The sequence below is a fragment of the Pieris rapae genome, chromosome 9, assembly GCF_905147795.1.
Source record: "Pieris rapae chromosome 9, ilPieRapa1.1, whole genome shotgun sequence".
Lineage (NCBI taxonomy): Eukaryota > Metazoa > Arthropoda > Insecta > Lepidoptera > Pieridae > Pieris > Pieris rapae.
Genome location: NC_059517.1, coordinates 4,081,299 through 4,108,885, shown reverse-complemented (window position 1 = coordinate 4,108,885; position 27,587 = coordinate 4,081,299). Strand labels below are relative to the sequence as shown.

Here is a 27,587-nt window from a genome sequence, read left to right as displayed (position 1 = left end):
GTTAAATAGCAGTAAAATCTTCATATAAATTGCACCTGATAGAAAATACGTATTTAGTACTTAATCTATAAAGTAAAATGCAGTGTTGTATATACTAAAGTCGCCTAAGATTCGTTTCCAAACAAATGCGAATCAAAAGTCGACTAAGGCAGTTTGTAGCAGCTAAATAGAATAATACAACTTGGTATTTTCTACCACTAAATTGACAATACTTAACTTCACTTTAGTGGTTAGACATTTATAAAATTTACTTGCTTTTAAATCTTAAAAAATCCTAGCCTAAATGTAAAACGTGGTAACTTAGTCGCTGCCGACGTATTTAAGTCATAACATACAAATGTATCCAGAGTAAAGACCGTCTCGCGAATGAAATCCCACGATTTTTATTTTTCATATTCATATCAATATTTTTCTTAACCATCTTCATCGGAAATAAAATTTCAAGTAAAAAACCATTCTTATGCTTCCGTCACAACCAATGGTTTTTTTGTGGTATCTGACATATCCGATGTTCTTGCTTAAACATCCATACCCGTTTAGCTGTATATACTAACCAAAGTAAAGTACTTTTTAAGTTAAAAAGTGGACGTATGTGTAACAAGTACTCCTTTAATCTATAATAGCGTGGTTAAGTATCGAGTATCCTTAAGTAGAAATTTCGAATTCAGTCTTATTTAGTTTTATTGCTTCATTCATTGCACATTAAGTACTTAATTTAAGTATAAAGCCATTCAAAAAAAATCTCTTATTATGCTTTGTAATCTTTTACCCAGACCAATAATCCAAAACGTATTAGTAAACGTATTAACAATTACAAGTAGTATTACCATAGTTTCTATCGACTGGCGATAGCGATACCCTTAGCGCAAAAATACGTGAAAACTTAAAGTAACATAAATATTTAGTATGGAAAAGTTTACCTAAATATTGTAAAGAAACAACTGGCGATAGCACACATTTTAGAAGTTCCTCGTGAAATCCCGAGGAACAAGGCGAATGTCCCATACATTCCCCTGGCAGACATTAAGTGAACCGGTAAAGATTGGCTAAGGGCGCATTTCAGTCTATATTAATGAACTCTTAATTAAGATTTGTTTAAACAATCGGTAAACTAAATGTCTACGTTTTGGAAAACGATCCTTATCGTACGATGTATGTTGGACGAATTCGAAATTATTAATATTGTATATAATTTATAAATATGCAAAGTCACTTATAAATACACTTATCCGCTGTGAAGATAATAAGTATAAAGATCTAAAATTAATGAAACTATTTAGGATATATGAGATTTACACTGTTTCTTGTAAATTACGTAAATTGAGCGCGTGTGTTACGACATGCCTTCAAAAATGTTGTGAGCGTGTGTGTGTGAGTGTGTGATAATGCCTAGGTCTGAAATCTTGGAAAAATTATGATAGAACACACATAGTGGAAGACTTTTAAAAACATTTTTTGTTTAAAATTGTTAGATAAGCTTTTTAATATTACGCATAAGATAAATATTGTTAAAACAATTTCTGAAAAATGTTCAAAATATTTGTATAGAAATCTGGACAAAACCACCCACTATTTGTGACAAGAAATATCGATTTAGGCAAACGTGACCTTAACATATTTCAAAATATATATAACTCCTTAGATGTTTTTATAAGATTCAGCTGTACCATGTAAATCGCTTCAATGTAGTAAATATAGTAAAGTAAATGTTAAGCTTAAGTCATACAAAGAAGGCTAGTTGACAAGTCCAGCATCTTTTGCCATGCTGTAGAAGATGGAGTTCTTGTCCTGCAGCAGCTGTTCGGGAGGAGCATACTCCACCAACTGGCCCTTATCCAACACCATTACACGCGTCGAGTCCATGATTGTGTTAAGACGATGGGCAATCGTTAGTACTGTACATGACGCGAATTCTGTACGAATTGTTTTCTGAAAAAAAAAAAAAACAGTTTATCAGATATTGCGCATTTTCAGATTAAATATTTTCGCAAGTTAAAGCACTCACTGTGCTTAAACTAAACTAATGTGAACTAAAGAAATGTTTGTAACCATTTATCTTACTATTCAAGTATTAGTATTTTTTTTCTTATAACGTCAACAGTAATTATGTATTTACTTTTTTACCCACACATTGTCTATGCTTTTAATAATTTAGGAATCCTCGAAAATGCGTATATTATTATATATTTTTTAAATTATATTTTTGAGAGCTTTATATTTTAAAAAATCACGGCACTAATATCAATAGACGTTTTTAGACCGAATTACTTAGGCCTCAATAGTAATACAAAGGAGCACTTTAATTTTACTAAGGTTCAAATTGTCTAATCTACATTCTTTCGTGACAATCGTAATATTTGTGATTCAAAGTCGGGGTAGGCCGATAGTACATACCTGTATAAGATCGTCGGTTTCAAGGTCCACAGCGGCCGTTGCTTCGTCCAATACGAGCAATGGAGTCTTACGGAGAAGAGCTCTGGCCAAACAAACCAGTTGCCGTTGACCCACAGACAAGTTACCGCCGCCCTCTGACACTTCGTGGAGCAGACCCGATGGGAGACCTAAACATAATGGACAATATAACTTTACAGTTTTTCATAAAGTAATTTATTAGTAGTTTATTTTTAAGACTAAGGAATGGTGAAAAATATCACTCAATGATATTTATGAATGCCTGCGTCGTTTTTGTTGCCTTAAATATGTTACATTGAACGTTCATTAAGTTCAATGCCAATTTAAGAGATTAAATTTATATTTTTTGTACTAATCAATATTAAATGTCGATTCCATTTGAAAATAAAAGACGAAATCTTGCATGTCTGGCTCCACATTAATTTTTAGAAAATATCATAGAAATACATTTTCCTCAGGGAAAATGTATTCTTATGTAGTATTCTTATAGTGAAAAAAAAAACGTTTTGAGCAAATACGTTACAAATCTTTATTACATTACTATAGAAAATATGACACCGTTAAATTTAAAGGACATACCTTGTACAAAAGCCTTCAGATGGGCATGCTCGAGTGACCTCCAAATTTGATCATCTGTGAATGTCTCAAAGGGGTCCAGATTCAGCCTCAAAGTACCAGAGAATAAAACGGGATCTTGAGGGATGATAGTGATGCGTGAGCGCAACTGGTGTAAGCCAATAGACGATATATCGATACCGTCGATCATTATTTTACCGCTGGTTGGCTCTACGATGCTGAAAATAAATAAAAAAAGGTATAGTGGCACGTGCATAATTTCCATATATACGAGTAACAGACGCAAATGCGTTTCTCTCTGTTTATAAGAATAATATAATTTTAATATGTATATATACGGGGGAGATACACATCGCCATTAGCTGAATAAGACACTATACCTACCCAAGTTTCATTGACTTTCATAACCTTACAGTGTCAGAGATAATGTAATAAGAGCATGATTTAATTCTTTTAGAATGACAATGTCATGCAAAATCATAGACATGTTGTAAATTATCAATGTATCAGTGAATTGGATCGATCATTGATTTTTTTCTGTTCGCCGGACATGCGCACTGACCTATTTTAAAATAACATCCAATCCAAATCGCGATCGTCAGTCTGTTTAAGTCTAAAAAGTTCGGTATACAAACGTATACAGAAATCCTTGTCACACTTGTAATTTTGGCTTCTACTGTTTTTGGTATGATTTTAGAGAAAACTTTAACCAGGCCAAATCTCAAAAAAAAGACGAAGTGTTTAATCTTTGTTAAATAAAGTACTCAAATAAACAATTTTATATTTTTTGAATCGGCAAGTAAGATTAATTTGAATTATATATATTGAATTAATATTTATTAATTAATAAAAAAAAGTTGATATATATTCGCAATCTACTTTGATATACTGTGACCAAATTTTGCCGCAGGTTTATTCCGAAAAGTGCTCGAGTCTTTAAAACTTACCGGAATAGGCCTAACGTAAGCGTAGATTTGCCTGCCCCGGTTCGTCCGACGATACCCAATTTCTCCCGGGGTGACACAGTGCAGGTCAAATCTCGTAAGACGGGTTCCCCAGGACGGTAGCAGATAGTTAGACCATCTAATTGCAAGGCACCTGTTTCGGGCCATGTGGAACCTGGGCCATTTGGAAGGTTCCAGGCTGCTTCCTGTAACATGAGTGTCATGTATATCTTCGAGCTTCGAGTTTAGGGATTTATGGATATATATATAATTTTGTTTCATTAGTCATTTAAATACATATATTGTTACAGCAAATCAAAATAGCGAGAAAGAAAATCTCTAAAATTTAAATTTATCATTAAAAGAAGGGAAAAGCTATTTGTTATTTTTATTTAACTAAATATGGTTACATATTTGAAAATCTTCGTATTAATAGACAGTAGAATTAAAAGTTGCCTCACCGAAGGAGTGTCCGAGTATTCCTTTATCCTTTCAACAGCTACAATATTGGTTTCAACTTCCGATGTCATTCTAACCAGCCAGTTCAGGATTTGCGTTATCTGAAATGGAATATTAATATAATCTATGAAATTCGATAATACACGCGTGTACAAAATGTGTAAATAATTTCAATTATAATATTCTTGAGGTGCGAAGTTTATAGTTACATACAAACATTAATTTTTAATTCATAAATTTTAAATAACATGGCCGAGCCAGTTTTAAGAAGACATAAGCAATGGGACCTTTACTACGATGTTTATAATATGTTAGAAATAAAGTCGATAAATAAAAAGATATTTAATAGGGATATGATTTGTACCTGAAAATATTTTAATTTCACACTTTGGCCTCGTGAATTTCGTTTTGCCTTAATATGATTTTTTAGTTAGCTTACCTTTTTAGTAGCCATATACTAACATGTAGGAAGATTAGGCTATGCTTCCCAATAGTAACTGTTCGCTTTTCAGTAATAAAAATCTTAGCACTAGATAACACATTTTGATTTTAATATTTTTTTTTCTCTCCATAAAAACCTTCCCCAGAGTTTAAGGAAGAATTTAATTACCTGTAGCGCATAGGTGACAGAGAGCCCCACAATGCCAGGGTCGATGGTGTCGCGGCCGAGTACGACAGACAATGCAGCGAAGAATATAATGACATTGCCAATCATTTCCAAGCGGATTGCCAACCATCTGTTTGCGATGCAGCTCGGGTAATAACATGCTTGGTTGTGGTCTACACCGCGTTCTGACTCTTCGACAAACCTATGAAGTTATAATAATTACCTAATTAATTGCCATGGTAGTTAACCATTACTCAGTGTTGCGGTTGATACGAGCGAGCTTCCCTTAACCTTGTACGTTCGAATCACGGCTGTGTATTTATTGAATTTTTATGTACATATTTAACAACTCATGAAGGATATTATCGTGACGAAGCCGGCTTGAATTAGATCTAAAAATCGACATATGACAGGCACAGAAGGCTGATGACCTGATTGTTTGATTGTTCCTTCATTCCAGGATAGTAACTTGTTATAATTAAATATGTTTAATTTTTGTATTAACTATCTTGTTGCATTATTTTGACAACAGATTCCTATGAAACAAAGCCAATCATACAACCAACAAGAAAAGAAAATCTTCATATTGTTGTATTGTCTTACTAACTTGCTAACACATATGGCATGGATCTGAACATACCTCTCAGTAACACCGTAGGCTCGTATCGTAGTAGCACCAGTGATACTTTCACTGAAGTGTGAATAAATTGGTGAACGAGAAATGGATTCAAGCCGCTTCAGCTGTCTGGATGTGGCCACGTAGAAACGCTGAATAATGTAGTATACTACCCCGATGGGCAATATCACAAACACGAATATAGGCGTCGATACACTTATGACGAACAACGTGCCAAGAACCTAGATCATAGAACATAATTAGCAATTTATTATCCACCCGTGATTTTTAAAACAGGTCTTAAAAACTCATATTTACAACACTGTTTTTTTAATTAATTAAAAGCAATACTGATGAACCACGTGAAAAAAAAACAAAACGTATAACGTAGAAATGGATATTATTAAACCTATTTTGGTGATAAAATTTACTGAATATCCTCTGATAAGTTACCCGGAGATTACTCAGAGTACTGATGTGCATGATTGGGATCAGCTTTTAGTTGAACAAAGGAAAAAAAACACATATAACACACTGAAATTAGAACAGAAGCGCAGGCAAGCGGAACATGTACAGTAAATGAAAAATTGGTGGCCTATTACGTTTACAATTCCCTAATGTGTCGACGAGCTTTGATACAAATCCCAAACGACAATGACGAATGCGTTGATCCAATTTAAGGTTTACCTGTCCTGCACAAAACCACCAGTCGGAGAGTTGCATTGGCAGCGTTGTGTCGACAACATCTACATCTTTACCAAATCTAGACAGTATTCTACCGATGGGCGTTCTTTCGAAAGTTTGTAAAGGCGCTTTTAAAACATTCTTTATTAAACCCTCGTGCAAGATCTTCGCTGCTCTCCAACAACCCAGTAACAGCATTAGTGAGGCGATAACTGATGTGATAGCTGTAAAATCAGCCAATTTATACAAATCTGTCGAATAAAATTTTGATGCCCCGTATATAATGAATACATTTTATACAATTCAATTGAAAATTTCACTTGTTTCGTATCGTGAGAGATGACCGTACTGGGAGAATGATAGCTCTAGACTACGATGGTGTAAATTTTGGATGATTGCGATGTTTCTAACAACGACATGCAGCTAATAAAATTAGAGTTTTATTGAAAAGCAATAGATGAGAGCGTAAAACTTAATATACTTCTTTTCAACAACACATTTTATTTAATTCACAGTGCAGTTACTATTCTGTCAGTTGCTAATAAGACGGTTCTACATTTATAGAGCAAAGTACAAAAGAAACAAATAACAAAAAGGTGTCTGTCTGTCTTATATATATACAATGCTATAGAAAAATGAAAATATATCAAGGATATAAAAAAAAATATTTTAATTCAACGGGTGGCAGGTACCATACAATTAATCTGTATCTGAATTAAAAACAGACAAACACAGAAGTTAAAAACGTTTTCTAAACTAGACAAAACCTAAATATAAACTGATCCCAAAATCTGCGATCTCTGCTCTGAAAGAAATTACAAATTAATTCTAACACTAATATATACATCATGCACTAAAACATAAGGCGTCTCGCCGTCGTACCGAGAAGAAGCAGGCTGTCCATCCCCGTAGCGTCATGGGCAGGACATTGTCTAGTACTTCGATGTCCTTGCTGAATCTGTTGAGGATTCTTCCAGTAGGGGTGCAGTCGAAGAAGCCAATAGATGGCGCTCGAAGAACGCCCGATAGGAGCTTAGAGTGCAGAGTACGCGCCGCAACCAACGCGCCCAGATATAACGCCAGCGACGACACCGATACAGTGACCACTGACACAACAATTCAATACTGGTCTCGATTCCGTTGATGCCGAATTCATTCGCACGAGCCGTATATCATTCATTCACGACTTAAATGCCGACGCAAAGATCTACCTATGACACTAAAGTCTTTGAATACACGATAGTATACTAATATGCATTGAGAGAATTAGTGAAATACGTGAACTAACGAGTTTGACATTTTCTTATAAAATAAAGTTAATTGAAATTCATCGAAATAATATAACCGTCTGATTTCTATATGGATCTTGAACTTGAATGAGATACGTTTCGATTAGTTTGGACAAACTGGGCATATTTTAAAAGGTTTTATATATTATATACATAACTTTTTTAAATTTTGTACAATCAGGCCAATTAAACAAATAGAGATTAAACTTCCGAGAGAATACGGAGATTTATTTATACAAAAAAGTAATGTTTTGTATAAATATAATTAATTACGTTTTGTCACAATATAATCTATAAAGTATAATATAACTAAAACTAAACTAAAAAGTACCCATGTGTACCCATACATGTTTTTTTGGAAATAATAATTTGATATAGCATGCACTGATTTTATTACAAATGTTATACTGTTACAAGTTTACCCAATATAGAAAGATACCAAATTTCAAAGTGTTAGTGAAATTTTTCTTAATTTTACGCACGAAGACAGTAAATAGAGTCCAATTATGTTAAAAGCATGCATAAGATGTCGCTTCTTACCGGATATGAGATGATTAAAACGATTAAAAGTAATATTATTAGATTCCTTCCCTAAAATGCATTCCCATTTTATATGTATCATATAATGTATTCATTACGTACAGGTCACCTCACCCAGCAATTCCATTAAATTAATGTACATTCTTATTATTATAGATAGTAAATGTGCCGTCAAAAGATAAACCAATAGAAATAACATCTTCTTGCCACGTCATCTACTTTTAGAAACTTTTAAGTTTGGTAATTTGCATCCAGTTTATTATTTTCTATTGAATTTTTAATTGATATAAAATGTTTCTTGCTTTGAATATCTATTGGCATAACTTTTTTTTATTAAACATTATAAATTACGTATTTATAATGTTCAATCATGTCGGTCCCAAAGTTCTGTCATAAATGGAAATAGTGATAAAAACAATAGTAGTGATCAGTTTTTAAAGAGTGATATATCAATTTATAAAACATTAATTAAGGATATATATTTGAAATGACCTCCCTTAATAGGCCGTAAGCGTTCGCGGCCAGTCGTCTATCGCAGCACGCACCATATTTATGTCGATTTCAGTTACTGCTTTTTTTAAACTTCAGACTCTAATTTTTATGAGGACAGACCAGACCTTTCTTTCTAAGACCTGCTAAATTTTATAGTCCAAAGTATTAAGGCCAATCCTCATGTCTAATTAAGTCAATGTTTTGACTTTCAAACCAGGCTTGAGTGGTCTTGGCTTTGTGTGCAGGTGCAGAGTTCTGCTTGTACGCGAAGTGATGTCCCGCAAATAACGCGCTAGGCAAGTATTTGACAAGCCGATCCAAAACCGTCTCTTGGTACACATTTGACCCCCTTTTCGCAAAAATGAACCAGCTGGGCCGTAATAGGGCACTTCCAACTCTGGCTGGGTTATTATTATTATTCCGAGTCTGCCATGTTCCACCCTCGCAACTTTATTATCATGCTGTTTATTGTACTTTTCTTCAATATCGAATATTTTTTCGTCCCTAAAGATGATATCACTATTAAGCTTCATTGCTTTTATACGAGCATTAAGTGCCCACTCTTGCTCGTAGACCAAGATCTCCATTTAAACCTTTTAATTTTTTTCCTAAGCAAAGCCATCAACTTCTGATTTTGGACAGGATTTCTTGCTATCGTGCCTTGATAGCTTTGATTATTGCTGGTGTTCTTGCGATGCGTGGCCGACTAGTTCTCTTCTTGTCCTCTACACTAGAGCCTTTATTATACCCATCAATAGTACGGTACACAAACCTAAGCGCTATATTCTTCTTATTCGTAATTTTTGAGCAACTTCAAAATGGTACTCGGCGAGTGCCCTAAGCGGTGCAACGCAATAACAGCTATTCAGTTTTCTTTCAATGTCCAACATCGTGAAAAATTACGGAACGTGATTGCTTTTTGTTTTAAAACAATAGTCAAACATTCAAAAATAGAATGCAATATTTTTTTTAATAAAATCATGTTCGAAATTTAAAAATGATGTGCCAGTGACAGAAATTTGGGACCAACTACGTACAATATGCTGTACACGAAGCTTTTACAAAATATTAAATTTTTATTTTTTTTTTGGTGGTAGAAGTGGTACTTACCCTGGCCAATGCCAAGACCACCGTATACACCCAAAAACAAGTCACGCCTCGCTTTGTTCACTGTACCATTCACCATCTGTAAGAAATATTCGGTACATAATTTTCGCGGATTTGCGACTAACAAATATAGGAAAAACTTATAAAACTAAAATCTTTTTGGAGCTTGATGTATGATAATATCACAATGGATGTATAAATATTACTTTTTTATGATTTTTGACAAGGCATTTATGTGCAAATAAGGGCTTTTTATATAGAGCTGAAACATATATTTTCATCTTTTATATGCCCCTGATTTGAGCACTTATTTGACGATGAATAAATAGAATAATAATAATACCATTTGATCATCGTTAGACCACTTCGCTAGCCAGTAATTTGAGCCGACTTGGAACATTTGTAGAATCATATTCATGATGAATGTTACCAATGACGCCATCACACCAACGCTGGTTAAGTACTGCTTGTAAACTGCCCATTTTACCTGAAAAGAATACATTTTGGCTATTTACCGTTTGTATGACATTTTCGGTTAAGTACACCGTAAATCTTTATTCACTATTACCCAGCTTTGGTACTTTTGTCATATTTTTAGAATTTATGGAATAAATCACTGTATCGATAAAAACCGAATTACAACCGTACTTTAAAATATATAAGCGTACATTAATGATTTATAATTTATAAATTACATAATAATTAAGGAAAGTCTAATTACCTCCTACGTTAGTCGTGTCTTTGAAAAAAAAACGTTAGAGACAAATTGATAACGGCAAAGCAACTTAAAAGAGGTACTCACACTTCCAGTTTCTGCCTTTTCAGTCTCAATTAGTTTGTTCTTTTCCTTTCGTTCCTCAGCATTGTCTTCCGGAGTTCGCCGTTTAACACTTTCACGTCTGTCACCTGCAAAATATAAGAATATTTTTTTTTAAATACACCCAGTAACTCGCCTTGTAATACATAGTTTATTCATTTCTTATTATTACATAATAGGAATAAATATCGACCAAATACTACTCGCACAGCGAAGAAAAACCTCATGCTTTAGACCCAATAAGTCGGCGACGTGTCAGGCACAGAAGGCTAACAGAAATCTAAGAGCCTAGAAGGGAATAGCGCCAAGGGATTCCTTTTTTATTAGTTTAGTTATATTTCTTTTTAAGAAAAACTTTATGGCTAATATAACGTAAAATTTCTTGTTAGGACCAATGAAAAAATAAAATTGCTGCTAGCGTTAGCTAAATACCACCTCATGTAATTTTAAAATAACGCGATAATGGCAAATCGTCTCTGTGCGGAAAGAGAACTATCGTGTGTCGAGGTCGTCGCAGCGCGAATTATCTATGAAATACTAAGAAAACAAATTAAAGGTATAGAAAATTTTGCATCATACAGTGATATGACATATAATATTAGTTCGCAATTCGCATAACCGTCGCGCCGATTCTCTTTCCACACTGACTCAATAGTTCTTTGCAGCTATATAAATGAAGGTACTCCAGCGAGTATGCATGGTGCATGTCATGAAAGTGGTATATCAGGATCGTAGCAAGTAGAGATCCGTTGTCTCTGTCTACACCTTCGGGATAGGCGTAATAATATAAATAAATTACCTCCAGCGGGTACTTCAGTTTCAGAGGCACTCTCAGATAGCGATCGAGCCCTTTGTAATTTGTTCTGGAACTCTGTTCCTAATTTGCTTTCCAAGTCTTGTTTAATTTCATCCAATTCTGAAAAAATATTGAAATGATAAAAACGTGAATTACTGTGCCCCGCGGTATCTTATTTATAAAAAATACTTGCAGAGTTATCATAAAACTGTGATATCATTGATTTAAAATTATGTCAAGGGCTATGTAAGGTAAAATATTTAAATGAAGTATATATTTGTAAATAGATTAATTTCATCTTTACAATCTCAAATAATATAAAATTTAAATAATATAAATAAGATTTGCTGTCTCAATGTTAATATGTTTTAATTTTATTATATAATTTTAATATTTAAAGGAACGATTCATCATCATAATTTTACTCAACACTTCACTTCTCTTAAAGATATAATCTACTATATATAGACTGTAACATCTAATTATGTCTTTTGAGTACTATGGAATACAAAAGCATTATAAAATTCGGGTCACAAATATCCCGTCTATGGAAATTTGTGTCCCACACAACTATAAGACCGAAATTACAAATTGAGAATCACTAACCTTCCGGAGATGTTCTTTCAGCGTCGCTCAAGTGATTAAGAAGGAACTCGGCAAACGCGCCCTTCTTTTCCAGCAACTGTTGGTATGTGCCTGCTTCTGAAACCTCTCCGTCTCGTAACACTACGACAAGGTCAGTTTGGGCCAAATACGACACTTGATGAGTGACCCATACACGGGTCTTGTTTTGTAGCAACCCATTTGGTCCTATAACCTATTAATGAAATAAACTTTATATATAATTGACATTTAATCTTTATGTTAAATTTACTTTAGCGGTTAAAGGTTAAACAAAATCTCATTATATAGTAAGGTTCCCAAGTCAAGGGTAATGTTTCTCGAGAGTATTCTACTCTCGATAATTTATTATATTATATAAATCACTCAAGAACAATACATCGGAACTAATAATAGTCTATAAAACCTTTTTGGAGTAAAATAACTTGTAAATATCTTATCCTAGTATTAGTTCCGATCTTTATATGACTGTTATGTGTCACAAAACGGAAGACTCTTATAGTCGAATCCACTTGACAGATCTAAATAGCCTATTGCTAAAATACATATTTTGGGTCTTAAAACCGGATGAGTTGGTAACGCTAAACAATTTCGATACTCTGCGACCGGTATCAAAAGTTAATTATTTTCTCTAAAATGTACAGTATATATTTTAAAGTTCGATATTATGTTTGTCTATTGCAATAAACAAAAGATGTATATAAATTTTATATTGATTTATTTTCTTGGCGGCATTAGTAAAGTCTACCTACCCACCCCTCGCTCCCCGTGGGTGACTTCTATTGCGGTACAAGAACAATCACTTTAACTATCAGTCTTGATCGTAGATAATTATGGGAATGTATTTCGTGGCGGCTTGGCCTCTTTATCTTATCATGAGACCAATTAATTACTTCTTTAGCCTATTAAACTTTATCAATAAATCGATACTTCCGGAATTGACAATAGCTTATTAAAAACTATGACGTCACAATTTTCTCTCTTTTATTTTATCAAGCGGTGGCAGTGTTGGTGGGATTGAGTGGTCAAGGACCTCTAAACAATAGGTGTTGGAAGTTGGAGCCAAGAATCACGAGATAGATGGTGATATATACTTGGCATAAGCAGCTGTTACCACATGATGATAAAAAGTAGATAACAAGTGATTTATTCAACCGTAGTTAGATTATTATTTGCTGATTAGTGATATGAATTGCATATTCTTAATATTTAGTTTTCATTACTGCACGAAATAGACGCCACTGTAGAACACAGGAATCGTAATATACTTAAGACAATATCAATTTTCTACAGTCGTGAACCTTATGGGATTTAGTTTGGGAATTACATTTGCTCGTGTTTTTCACAGAAATTCGTTTGGTCTTAGTAGATCGCGCATGGCCAAAATCTTTTCGTTTCAAGCCCTAGAACTCGGGCGTTAAGTAGTTTTGTCCATCGACACTTTGTTTTAAAATGTGTAAAACCTAACATTTATATAAATAATTGATTAATACAGTTTTTATTAAAGCTAATAAAAATTCAACTAAAACAGTAGGTACCTTGTCAAAGATATGTTTCCCAACGTGAGAGTCGACGGCGCTAAGCGGGTCATCCAAGAAGTAATTGTCGGCGTCACAGTACACGGCGCGAGCTAATGACACCCGCTGTTTTTGCCCACCGGATAAATTGATACCTAATTAAAAATATATTGCTTATTTACAAATCTTGTGTGAGCTATTATCCCAATACATGAGGCATACACATAAAAATAATAGTTTATATCGTTCATCATTTTGACGTGAATTTGCTACCTGTTAATTTCTTGCTTGCAAAAAACTTAATGATTCAAATTTGTTTGGTGTTGTAGAATCTACAACCGAAATTAATTAATTTTAAAAGAATTGTCGCATGCGTTATTTTTGCAGTTTATTTCCCATTTTTGCGTTACCATTCAAAAGTATTCTTGGTTCGCCAGAAATCCTAAACTGAACCTCTAATAAACATTGTTACACCAAAACGTATAATCGGTAACTATAACGATAAAAGATAAATAAATAATTCAAATTTTGGTTAAGGTTTGGATTAATGTTTAATTCAATAACTGAATGTATAAAAATGTAAGTTAACGAAGACTCATGGGTTTTTATAAAGAGCATAAAATTTGAGAGAAGAGAGAGAGAGAACAAACAGAGATAGAGTTACCTTTTTCACCAATTTCGGTCTGATCGCCGCCTGTGAGCATCTCGAAGTCTGGTTTGAGTGCACACATGTTAATTACATTATTGTATTTGCTCTTATCGAGTGAGTTGCCAAACAAAATGTTGTCTTGTAATGTTGCGTTTTGGATCCAAGCTTGTTGTGGTACGTATGCGACTGTACCTAAAATTTTAACACATATCATACATAAGTATTATTTTAATTCATTATATTAGACAAGTTGGAGGAGGCCTTTACCGGAGATGGTTGATACATACTAACTTTTAAAAATATTTACTTTTTTAACACATACATATAAGTGGATCAGGAAATTAATTAAGGCTAAAAATAAATTAATATTAAAATAAAAATAAAAAGTCAAGTTTATTCATGGACACGACATGCCTGCGTTACAAATTTAAGAAATAACATTTATCTATTACGCTTTTAATCACGAAAATGTAAACAATTAGAATTAAAACTTACACTTATATATTTTAAGTGAATGTCAATAGTTCGTAATGTCTAATAATGTACATCAAACAATGAAATGTGGAAAGGAAGCCGAGAAAGTCCACGACATTCCTTGAGATTATCTTTATAGATAATCTAATTGAAGGCGTGAAAAGTAATCATGAAAGATCCCTCGCTTCGAAAACTTCTATACCACGATTCTTACCGTAAGTATTAATTCTTCCTGATGTTTTATACATTTCACCAAGTAGAGCCGACAAAAGAGAACTCTTCCCGGAACCAACGGCGCCTACGACAGCAACTAAATGCCCTTTGGGCACTTGTAGATTGATATTCTTTAGAATTGGTTCAGCCGTGTCTCCCCATGAGAAATTACAGTTTTCGATCGATAATGGGTTAGCTGAAAATAAAGTGAATCTTACTGACAGATAAATAAGGTTGCAGACTTTGGTCGAACTTTGTACTAAATCCAGCTACCATATAAATATGTTGCGTTATTCAGCTTAGGGAAGGCACATAGAAGAAAATCTGTTTGTCTTCTCAATGGAAATTAATGTCAACAGAAGCAGAGTCCAAACCTAACCATTTTAGTAATTCTGCGTTACCAACAAAGCAACACAGAATTGTATAGTAGTTGTGGCAATATTGAATTAACTGAAGTGATTAACCTGAGATAACACAAATACACAGTTGCAGTTTATATATAATTTCTCAAGTGTGTATTATATATATAGGGCGAAACAATCACATTTATTTACATTAATAAGTGCTTATCCACCCTGATTACTGAGAAGCTTCCAACGAAAATATCAGTTAGAATTACTACTGACATATGTAAAAAACGCTTTGGATAACCGATCTTTATTTCTATTGAATAAAAGTCTACTAAAAAGGTCGTCAAGGTGAATTCGGTATATTGCATTGGTATAATACATAACAGATTATGAATGAAACATCACGAATAAACCACAAATTACAATATCTGGAATTACGCCGTTTAGACACTTATTGGTGAATTTTAATAGATTATAATGAATTCTCCTGATTTTATTTCTAAACTTAACAGACGATTGGCTGCAATCCCACCTAATGTTTAGTTACGGTCTATTGCAAGGCACGGCTATTCAGGAGATGCCTGTTGAACCGCGAACCACCGCCGAATGAACACAAAAAAAACATATACATAGTATGTATTTTCAAGTGTAAAATATTTGCTTGTAGTATGTCTAGAGGAGCGCGGCTATCTATGACTTTTTTTCTTTTCTCTGTGCCTCCTGATAGTTCCAACAACAGAAATACAAATACATTTGGAATCTATAAATATTTTCAAATACTTACGATCCTTCGGGTCATGTTCCACCGATTCTTCATCTAATTCTTCTGCATTCATGAATTTATTTAATCTTTTTATACCAACCGCGGTCTACAAAATGAAATTCGATTACATTTCCATAATATGTACAAATAAGGGGCATGCAACCTGACACCAATGGAAAATAATAATAAATGTGCGTTAAAATGGCGTTACTATCAGCTCTCAATGTGTATGTGTGTATATGACAAAGAGCTTATAAATTAACAAAATCAAATCCCCTCTAATCGTTAATACAAGAAGTTTATTTAGTTTGCCTTTATTTGAGTATTAGTGATACCGTAAGTATCTACTATTACAGTTTTCTCTCTAGATATCTACACTATCATCGACAATAAAAAGTCTTTAATTTATAGAACTATATTGGCAAATCAAATAAACTACTAGTCCTAACGGTTTTAAATAGATTTGTCATTGGCGCTGTTAATTTTATAATCTCTGTCACATATAACGTCAGTGACAGCTGACAGCAACGCCAAATCTCCGACATACATGATTTAAAAATGTCAAATAGAGCTCGTTATCAAATATTTGTCCCTTTTAACTTCTCATCCTTAAAAAATAATATGAGTGTAGGACAAATTTATTGGATAGCGAACGTGGGTTTGTTAAGATATTAATGTGATGCGCTTCATGATGAATTAGCGCGTGAATAAATATAGGATAAATAACTTACTTGCACCACATTCGATATAACGTTAGGCAGCATGGATAGTGGAAAACGTAGTATGTTGAAAAGAGACAGAGCGACAAAAGCCGTCTTAGAATCCAGTACTTGAGTGTCGTTAACCAGTACAAAACATCCGAATGACATCAGTGACACCTGAGGTACCGCACCAGTTAATATAACAGCTTATTTTATGTTAGGTACTGCTAAATTTCAGCACTAATTTTAATAGCATATAAATATTCTTATAATTAAACGGCATTACGCCTTAGAATAATTATTTAAGATCGGTAACGCTTAAATAATTACTCCATTACAACCTCGCCCCATATGAATTTCGATGTATGGATTTAGCGAATAAATAGACCTAAATGAGTACTTAGATATTTCTGCGATGCATGCATAAGACCACACCTGGACAGCTCTAGTCTGTCAGAACATCTAGATGTACCTCAATGGTTGTGACCACGATGATCGGAAGTAACCCTAAAGGCAGGTGCATCGTGGCAAACAAAGCCATCGACACAAACACATTGACTGGTGTCAAAACATGATTTTCAGGATCGCTTATCACATAAGTGAAGAAAGTTAGAAAGGTAACCTTGAAAAAATAAGTTTAATTTTAAATCTATTATTACTGTTAACTTTACAAGTGTATGAGTGAATGGGTTAGAAAAAAGAAATGCTACTATTCCTTTAGATCCCGCTGTGAAATCGGGAATGTTTGAAATGTATCGAAAGATGTTTATTTACTTCGAAATTACTGCAATAAATTTGATACATAAAAGGAACGAATAGTTATTAGACCTCTATCTTCTTTCTATATGAGATGTTCTATGATTAACTTTAAAACCTAAAACGTAAATTACTAAATTAAAAATAAATGATTGTGATATTGATATGTATATAAACCTGTTGTATATAAGTTGGACAAACGTTCTATGGTAGAGTAGGCATTCAAGGGCAACAAGTCACATCGTGGAAATGCGAAACATGCCCCGCCCCACCTATCCCCGCCATAAAAAGTAGGTTTGTTGGTATCAGTTACTCAAACCAAAGCAATTTTGATCAATAACTCCCATCATTTTCTAACGGGGTCAGACACATTTCCGACTATTTTACTGATCTTTTAATCATGACAGTTTAGTCGTCCGTATATTCCCAAGGAGGTTAGTTAAATCATTATTTTCGCATAACAGTAAAGATGGGACGAAGTGTAGTCATGTTTATTTTCTTTACCAAAAATGATACGTTATAAATTGGGATTGAAAGCATAGAATGAATTCTAAATAAAACCTACTTCTTAACCACGGTTGCCTTTATATATTGGGAATATTGATACAAATACATAATGTGATTATGACTCATCCGTCAATCACCGCATTTTTTTTACGTAAGCAGTGTAGAGGATAAACAGAATTTAAATTTTGATAAAGTTTTTATATTTAAATATGTTTTAGTTTTATTCGTCTGTAGGTTACGGCCATACTAAGCAAAATGTCAGGGTCACAGTATTACCTATTATATATTATTTACGAGTGACGTCCTCGAATACGATAACTCAACTTGAATATGTAAGTGAAACTACATCGTATCCATCAGATACTGAAACACTATTATTATTTAGTAGACACTAGCAGAGAAATTCTGAACAGGGGGTACATTCAATAGAGGGGGAAGAAGCTCAATGAGGCATTGCCATTACTTTGTACGGTATTCAGTTTTACTGAATGATTTTGCAGATTGTTGTTTTCGTTTAAAGTAAATGTTATAATAATATGTAAATGATAAGTAATGTGTAAATAGCCAAAAAGAATTTTATGATTCTTTTAGATTTCCTCATTGTAGTCTATCCTTAACACAACATTAGATTAAGGTCAACGTCAATCATACGGTGAGTTCTTAAGAATTCTGACTATTTTGGTTGATTCCGTCGTACATTTTCAATTAGTGTGTTACAATAATGACATAAGCACATACCAATGGATATAATTTAGAAAAGTGCTGCTCGTAGTATAGTATAAAAGCTAACATTGTTCAGTGTGTGAACATTGTCAGGTTTATATGTATATCTTTGATAACTATTATAGCGTAGATAGTATTGATTACATGATATTAACTAATCAATAGTAATCCATAGCTAACAAAGACACAGATTTGGTGCAATCACATTTATGATTTTAAATAAGGTAATAATTGTATTACCTTACATTAAAATCATACTTAATACTTTTATCATGATTGTTATCAAGAAATATTGTGAAACTTTGTTTCCAGAAGAAGACTGATACGAACAGTTGTTTCTGGTTTTAGGTTTGTTATCATATCTCTGTATCTATAGAGAAGTTCTTGTTCTTAACATATTTATTTTTAAAAATCTAGTGGTGCTATATATCGCTTTTAGTAAATACTTACAACATTTGAAATAAAACTTAAGGATATGGAAATAAAAAATGCTTAATTATTATTATTAATAAGCAAGTAGGTACTCGTCCTTGTGTGTCTGACACACGATGTCTCTTTGTCTTTTTTGGGTCTACAATGCCGGTTTCCGTTAATTAACCTTTACTGTAGGAGCGAGAAAATGTACATAGACAGGATGGGTAGTCCATTCACCATTAGTGCACAACCTACACTGATCTAAAGCATTTTATAAGTTTTTTTATTGTATGGTAATTGATTACTTAAACATAATATTTAGAATATTGTTTTATAGCTAAGTTAACGAGGATGCAATTTTTAGGAGTACTTACGTATAAACGCCAACGCGGCAAAAATTTAATGGTTAGCAACCGGAAACAGTTATTTAAATAAAATATTACTATACGAACCTAACTTAACCAAACAATAAATAATAATATTATCATCAAATTCGGGCGACGGAATCCAAAATCGATACCAAATTTGCCGCGGTGGCGTTAATACGTAAACTACCTTTTTTGGTTTCCAGTGTCAATAGTAAAGTGATTTATGTAGTATTATGTAATATATATATTTTTTAAAGTAAATAACTCTCGAAAAGTCAATCAGCGATATTATCTATTTTTAGATTATTTGCACTATCAGAATTATCTATGGCTTCAAACATATGGCTCCATTTGTTATCAAAATACTACACAAATAGTATTTCCGTGATAACAACTAAGTACTTAGTAATAATGGTGACATCGCAAAATCTCTAAACCGCTAACAGCTCTAATTTCTCCATTATAGAATAACGTTCCTCATACAATCACTTTGACATGTATATACGGTGCTCTGTCAATGAATGACTGCATTGAGGAAAATGTTCTAGTCTAGGTCTAGTTAGTTACTGTGAATCTGCTTTAACGTGATTATTAGATAGCGTAGTTATTACATAAAAAAAAACAAAATATAATTTTTAACTAGCCCGCAGCATTGGCCCCGTGGATTTCGTGTTTTGTCGAGGATTTTATTGACCCTTTTGGAAATAACCGTTATATTTCAGCCAATTTATGTAAAATTCATAATGAATTATACTCATACATCGTATTTAAACAAAACTATTATAAACCCACTGACACATTGATTCGTGAAAACTGTTTAAAACGTATCGTACGTTCATTTGTTTTTGATTTTGTCCAGTTCTCACAGACAGACGCAGCCGTGGGACTAATTCTATAGGTTTTACTTAAACGCTAATTGCTATATCTTAATTACTTTTGTAACAAAGTCTAAATATCTAATAAATCTACATTAAAACCTGTATTATTATGACACGATAAGCTTTCAGATCTGAGTGACATTGACAATATCATCTGTTATAAGTTTACCGTATTAACATAGTCTATAATTGTGTCCCTGACTTTATAATTACATACTCTGTACCTATAGTTTATTATTTTATAATCTGTAATCAAAGCAATTATATCTATAGAAACTTAAAATAGAATTGATGAGATTGTTTGTTTTATGGTACTATGGTAATGATAATAGTAATATTAACTTACCAGGAACGGGGCACACGACCAAATGAATGCTGTTGCAGAATTGAGATACGCAGTTTGTTTGAGGACATACATCTCCTTGTTTCTGATTTTAATAACTTGATCCTCGAAACTAGGTTCCCAAGCATACATTTTTAAAACCTAAAAAAAACAGAACTTGAAATATAATCCGACAAACCGACGAAAGTGGCTTGGTAACTAAATTATTAGAAAAAAATACAAGTTTCTATGATGTAAGCGGTTAAAAATACTGCATACGTTTAACAATATTCCAAACCAGGTGTTTAAAGTCTATTGGTATATATTTTCTATTACTTAATATTGTTCTAAGTAAACATTCCACCTTTGAGAAATGAATTGTGGTTTGAATCCTATACTGAAATACTGAGCCAGCTTATCGCGTAGTTGGTCGTTTTAAAGAAAAATGACATATACATAAGTTGGAATGTTAATGTTATTATTTTTTCTATATAACGTCAAAGCAAGAAAACCTAACTCTCCTTCATTTACAATAAGTCAATATACATTTTCCCAATTACATTTTTGGAATAATTTATGACTGACATTGTTTATTTTAAATAGTGTGCAATGCTTAGATCGAACACGCAGTCTTGAATTCGAAATGTAATAGTAATCATTATATTTTATTTACTGGAGATATTACTATACAGTTACATTGTCATACTTTGAGGCAAGAACCGATTTTGATACATTTTGGCTTAGTAAAGACGTTCGTAACATAACATGTGAGAGTATTGAAGAATTCGTAACCAAATCAAGCAGTCTGTGGTTTATAGGCGAAAAGGCAAGGTATCTTGATAGATTTGAAGGTCGAACTTAATCGAAGCAACTGTGGTTGATAACGGCAACAGATAAAAAAGAACGGAACATTTCATAACATTTAAATTTCATTATTTTTAAATATATTTTTACTTATAAATGTTAATGCACATTTTTCTCACTACTATAATAGTAAAGGCGGCATTTCCGAGGACAAAACTATGTTTGTACTATATAGTATCTTGAATTTTGACCGATTAAGACATATATAGTATATATGTATTTAGATAGATATTTTTTCTATACTTAAAATTTCATTGTATAAGACACTAAAAAACAATATAAGCTACTCTACTATTTCCTAAGGTAAATACAACTTTGAAAAGCTTTAAATCTTACCTTAATACCGTTGAGAATTTCGTTCATAAGTTTTACCCTTTCATCCTTATATTTCATCTGCCTTATTTGTAAAGTCTTAACTCTGTTAGCAATAAGACCATTGACGGGAATAAGCACGATCATAACAGCCAAGCCGGCAAGAACAGACGGGCCCAGAATACCCCAGAGGAAGTACAACGCGAGGGTTATCTGCAGAGGGGCGGACCATATCATATTGATATAAGCCATCAACTCCAAAAATCTAAGATGAAAAAAAAACCAAATTAATCGAACGTGTTATGCAACGAGTTTTTAGTTTGTGTTTTGAGTTTTACTGTATGTATTAATTGCCAGTAATTGGTTAGTTTAAGCTTTTAGAATTAAATTGTGTGTAACTGTCTCTAGTTTTGTAATTAGGTCAGGGTTGATTTATAATTCTTTAACATTCGGATGGGAAACCATTATATAGCATTTTTACAACCAGCCTAGAGCCTCGTATTGATATTGCATTGAATTGAAGATATGCAGTAGTGCAGTGAAATGTAATACTAGGATAACACATAATGTACATTATCTAGGATATTTCTGTCCTAATTGCACCATATTTGTAATAAAGTGCCTACATGATATTCAAATTAACTTTTTTTTAAATAATACAAATAGTTTTAATACTTAAATTATACAAATTTACTTTGGATTTTGTTACTTAGCGAAAACAATTACATATTATTACACCATAATTTTAGTTCCTGCAAATCATTGAGGTTTCTGAAATCTACAAATCATATTTATAATGACGATTCTTAATTTCGACGATGACGCGTCTTACGTGACTAAGCTATTTGATATCGGTATGTGTTATAATTTTTAAATATTTGTAAGTGGTTTAAAAGAATGCTTATTTACGCTATATTGTTATCACTCAAAGGACATCTACTTAGTTACAATGATAAACACACTATACATGATCTAGTCTCCCTAGTCCTAAATCAGGTTTCTAAATACCTTTGGGCATCCACAGACATCAAATTCACAATTTCCCCAACTGTAGAATCCTTTTTGGCTGCGTTTGATATGCGTAAAGATTTTCGATAAATTGCGTTCGTCAATGCAGTCCTTATTCTCATACCCACTAAGTACATTCTCGTAAAGTAATGGGCTAATAGCAACGTTTGCGCTATCGCACACGCTAAAAGTGCAACGGCGTAAAGATAACCTTTCCATATTGTTTCATTACTGTCAACAAATCCTATTAAGAGCCTGAAATATTAAAATATATTAGAAAAAAAAACAGGTGTTTAGCATGTACTACTTCTCCGCTCGTGAGCCTTACCTCAACAGCTGTGGGGAGACGAACATAATCACATCGTTGACCAGTTTCAGTAACGCGCCGAAAAAGAATTCTCCGCCAAATGCCAAACAAAGAACCGGTAAAATTGACGCTGGTTTCCTTTCGTTTTCAGGTTTAAAGTTGACGCTGGCGGACGTCTTGCTATACGTAGCTTTTGTCCCGGTTGCCCTATGACATTATTAATTATATCATAAATGACTACAATGTAAAAAATAATAGGCAACAAAAAATTATGATGTAATTTTAGTCGTTCAAAGTTTCATCAAGGTCGCGTTATAATGCCATGTCGTATTTGTACGGCATCGTTGGTGTTATCTTCCGTTTTCGATTTCATTGATGAAACATGACAATGCAGATTATATGATCTGATGGCTATATAAAAATTTGTTATAACTTGTATCATACTTACGCATCGCGTTTCTTCAAGGCTCTGTCCCAGTACTTAGCGAATCGTGGAACGATTTCCTCAGACGAATCTTGCGGGTTCAGTGCCCAAAGATCACTTTCAACTAAACTTCTTTTAAACCCTGTCAGTGCCAGGGGATCGAACCAGCTAAAAGTAAGACGGCTCGGATACCCCGACGCGGTTTCTGGACATTGGTTCTGTTAAAAATATATCACTTTAGATAATTCAATAATGTGATAATTACAACAAATTTGCATCCCAATTACCTTATCAAATTTGTACGGTGAATCCTTAGGTGGGAGGTCAGCAAAGCAGTTCAGTACAAACATTAGTAGAATCAATGAATAGTATATCATGTAACTGACAAAGTTATATTGTACATTCTCATCTTCTGCCAATTGTTGGTGGTCAATGATTTCAGATCTGAATTGTGGTAGACTAGCAAGTATCAACAATAGCCAGAAGAAGAACAATACTCCTGATGCTCGCATACCACATTTCCTATTGTAATAAAGAAGTGTTGCCGCCAAAACCTTAAAAAATACATTATCTGCAATTTAGCTGTACCTAAATTCAATCATGATAGCGACATATGAAATTGACCTTAAAATGGATTGTGTCATGATGACTTTTTTGAAAATTTATTTAATTATTTTATTACAAAATATATGTACATATATCATACATATTTACTATTAGGTTTAACTTAGATAAGGCACAATCTTTATTTAGACTGTTAAGTGTCTCAGAAGACTTCAATAAAGACATTACAAATTCAGAATTACATATTAAAATTTAAAATGTACAAAAAATTATAAAACAAGAAAAGCCTATAACAACTAATACAAACAAAAGCTTTTTTTCTTAACTAGTTCAGGGTCAAACACTTTAATAAATTCTAATCATAGACATCATTGACAATCCCACATTTGATAACATTATAAGTGTTCCAAAACTACTACCAATAGGTAGTCATCATCATTCAAATATAAATGATGGTTAGTTGAGCAATTGTTCAAAATATTATATTAAGTTAATTTATTAACTAAATAAATACTTACAAAAGTCAGTATCTTCACTACGGGAGCATAGAAGTCGACATTAAAAACTTCTTCATCCACTTTTGATGCTTTATGAACAGTTACACCGAGATCCACAAATTTAAGTACAATTAATAAAATGGTAAGTATAAGTTTACTAATATTAAATATATTCCATGGTATATTTCTCTCTTTACTGTTTAGAATATAATATATCTCCAAAAGTGCACCAACCCAAAGGAAGGCACAAGGTATCCATATAAGCACAGTTTTTTGAAAACATGGAGTTAATTCCGGACTGTCTGTATTCCATGTTAAGTTGCTATCCTAAAAAGGCATTATTACAAAAAATTTAGTCATTTGACTATTACTTAAATTGAAAGATATAATGAAGCAAATAACTATATCATTTAAACTTTCAAAAAATCTAATGTAAGTTGTTTTATTTTAAAAATGTTATAAGGTAATGGAAATCCAGGCTAAACTTTATACAACATTAAAAGGATGATATAAAAAATATTTTTTATTCTAACAGATTTATATTGTATATAGATTGAATTTTGATAGCTTGAGTTTTGCACTTTGCAGCTGTATTTATCATATTTCTTAATCCAATCTGATCTAATAAGTTAAAAACAGTCTATAGATTCAGGATATAGATTAGTTTTTATACAAAAAGATAAATTTTTGTCATAAACTTTTTTTTTAATTAATACTTTTTGTAAAACTAAAATAAATTTATAAATAAGCTATTTCTCTGAATTTTTCAAAAACAAAAAAATAATTAATGTAAATATGTAATATATTTAAAAAATATGAAAATGTACTGCAATATAATTGTAATGGATATCATTTATTTATTAATTGAAAATATTAAATTATTACTTTAAGGCAATATTTCTAGACGGTTCTTTCAATTCTATAATAGTAAATTAAATATTGACAAAATACAATCCATCAATATGCATTTATTTTATGTTGCATACCTCTAATCTATATTGAATGCTTTACATTTACCTGTTTATTCAAACTAATGTTGATTTTTAAATTGAATGACATATGATTTCTTATAATGGGAAATTACCTATGATTTATGATTTCTTATGTATGAACTAGGGGAGACCCTTATATTAATATTTAAATTTTAACACCCAACATTCATTATGTATCTCTTCATTTTGCAAGAATAGTGGTTTTAAAGTTTTTTTCTTATCATATCACAAAGCCTAAAACTGTAGAAAAACAGTTTGAATTTATAACTGTTTTAATCATGTCAACCCTCTATTCAAAGTCGCTATTTATATAATTAGTTCTTACTAGCAAGGGAGTTTTTAATCACATATACATAAATTTATGTATGTTACCAATATAATATATATTTATTTCATACATTTGATAATCTTATGAAACCAGTTTCTTTTTAAGTAACAATGTCAAAACAGAAAATACCTTTAGGTCATGGCCACTGAGTTTTAAGATTCTACCTCAACATATAATTTCATACAAAATATTAGGCGTAAATGAAGTACCCATTGTAATTTATGATTTATTTTTGGATGTTCACAATAAGGGTTTAATGATTTCATACAGTAACACAATTATAACAAGTAAAACTTAAATTCAGTGTGAAAAATATGATAAATTATATTAAAAAATATTCTAATTATCAATTCCCAAAAACTGTATTCCATTATACATATATTAAATATTATATTTCGTTAAAGTTACTCACCCAAAATTTTGATCCGCAAAATTGGTCAAGCGAAGAGTTGTAGGCCATTGTGAGCAATAATACTGCTATTGTATAAAACTATTTTCCAACGGAAAAGTATAGAGAATACGGTATAAACCGGTCATTCAGAAGATAATTCAATCACTGTTGGCAGTAGGAGGGTAATTATTACACGACCTGCAAAAACTTCTAAAGATGCTATCTAATGTAGTAACTCGTAAACTCCTTGAACTAAAAGCAATTAACTTATAACTTCTTATTTACTAGTTCACAGAGAAACGACCATATGCGAGTATATGCATATATAATGTGATCTTTCGATTGATCACATAACCAAAATGAACACGTTAGGTGTACTTTTCTTCATTTAAATAGGCAGACGGAAGGAATGACAAAATAATAAAATTGAAACGACTTCACAAGTCCGGTGATGACTGTCTAGTGTCTAGTGTCTACTTCAAAGTTCAAATTAGACCTGTGTCGCCTGTCATTGTCGATTACGATTTGTTTGGCAATCTCCTATCATACCGTAGAATACATATTATCTAATTGATCGAATCACGAAATTTAAAAAAGTTCGATCATAATTAACCGGATTTATTTTTGTTTTATTTATCAATTCGAGTCTTTCTGTTCGTCGTACTGTTATATTTTAGAAACCGGTTTTTACAGAACTGTGTGACTTAGAAAATGCCAAATTTAAATATGTATCTAACTAATATATAATATTTGATATTTCAATCCTTAAAAGCTCCAGCATCCGAATTTGATAATATATGAGTTTACGATCAACAGGGAAAAGAGCACATGAATGTGAATTAAGTACGTATGTCGTACACCCATACACATTACACACTATTAATTAAACGTGTAGAGATAAATTGCAAGGTCTCCTATTGTTTTTTTTTATATTATATTTTCTCTGATTGGTTTCAAGCTTTTTTTAGTTAGTCACTATATTTATATCTGCCTTTCATAATTCACTTGATTCAGATTCATGTATACACTTGTTGTAGATAAAATCTTCCACCTCTGGTTTATAGGAGTCAATGTAATATATTAAAATTAAATAAGGAGCTGATTTATATAACGACAAAAGACTCATTGAGAAGAAAAACTGATGTTTAGACACAAACAAATGATGATGATATATAGTTCATTATGTGAATGTGTCGCCAGAGCAGAGACAGCCAGAGCCGTGCAGTGGTTATATCTTATCCGCTCCTCCCCTTGCCCTTCTCGCTAGTGCGAACCTGGATTCTCCAGAAACAACGATAGTCGCGA

The 27,587-nt window shown here is 32.6% G+C and overlaps 1 protein-coding gene across 4 annotated transcripts; it reads right to left on the bottom strand.

Annotated features, from left to right (window-relative positions):
• Positions 1-398: 398 nt before the first annotated feature.
• LOC111001117 (multidrug resistance-associated protein 1) lies at positions 399-26,767 on the bottom strand. Of its 4 annotated transcripts, none has more exons than XM_045629415.1 (26): positions 26,304-26,767; positions 24,593-24,898; positions 23,798-24,064; positions 23,535-23,728; positions 23,108-23,293; positions 22,780-23,034; positions 21,796-22,036; positions 20,620-20,757; positions 17,100-17,249; positions 15,948-16,032; positions 14,815-15,009; positions 14,142-14,318; positions 13,499-13,632; positions 11,946-12,156; positions 11,343-11,459; positions 10,529-10,632; positions 10,070-10,213; positions 9,730-9,805; positions 7,181-7,404; positions 5,639-5,856; positions 5,002-5,200; positions 4,394-4,492; positions 3,936-4,138; positions 2,992-3,206; positions 2,395-2,561; positions 399-1,929 (listed from the first exon to the last, which is right to left on the bottom strand). In XM_045629415.1, exons 1-26 carry the CDS (start codon positions 26,349-26,351, stop codon positions 1,735-1,737), a joined length of 4,548 nt encoding a protein of 1,515 aa, XP_045485371.1. In that variant the 5' UTR covers positions 26,352-26,767; the 3' UTR covers positions 399-1,734. The 4 variants fall into 4 exon arrangements, with proteins under 4 accessions (XP_045485371.1, XP_045485373.1, XP_045485372.1 ...); XM_045629417.1 differs by lacking the exon at positions 7,181-7,404 and adding an exon at positions 6,302-6,522; XM_045629416.1 differs by lacking the exon at positions 17,100-17,249 and adding an exon at positions 16,658-16,804.
• Between the last annotated feature and the right edge of the window lie 820 nt (positions 26,768-27,587).

What these genes read in the sequence shown, in the direction of transcription:
- LOC111001117 (XM_045629415.1), bottom strand. Translation starts at nt 26,351, where the DNA reads ATGGCCTACAACTCTTCGCTTGACCAATTTTGCGGATCAAAATTTTGG. An exon ending in GTCTCCCCACAGCTGTTGAG is followed by an intron (nt 23,035 to 23,107) that starts GTAAGGCTCACG and finishes TTAATATTTCAG; the next exon opens with GCTCTTAATAGGATTTGTTG. An exon ending in TGAAAGAACATCTCCGGAAG is followed by an intron (nt 11,460 to 11,945) that starts GTTAGTGATTCT and finishes ATATTTTTTCAG; the next exon opens with AATTGGATGAAATTAAACAA.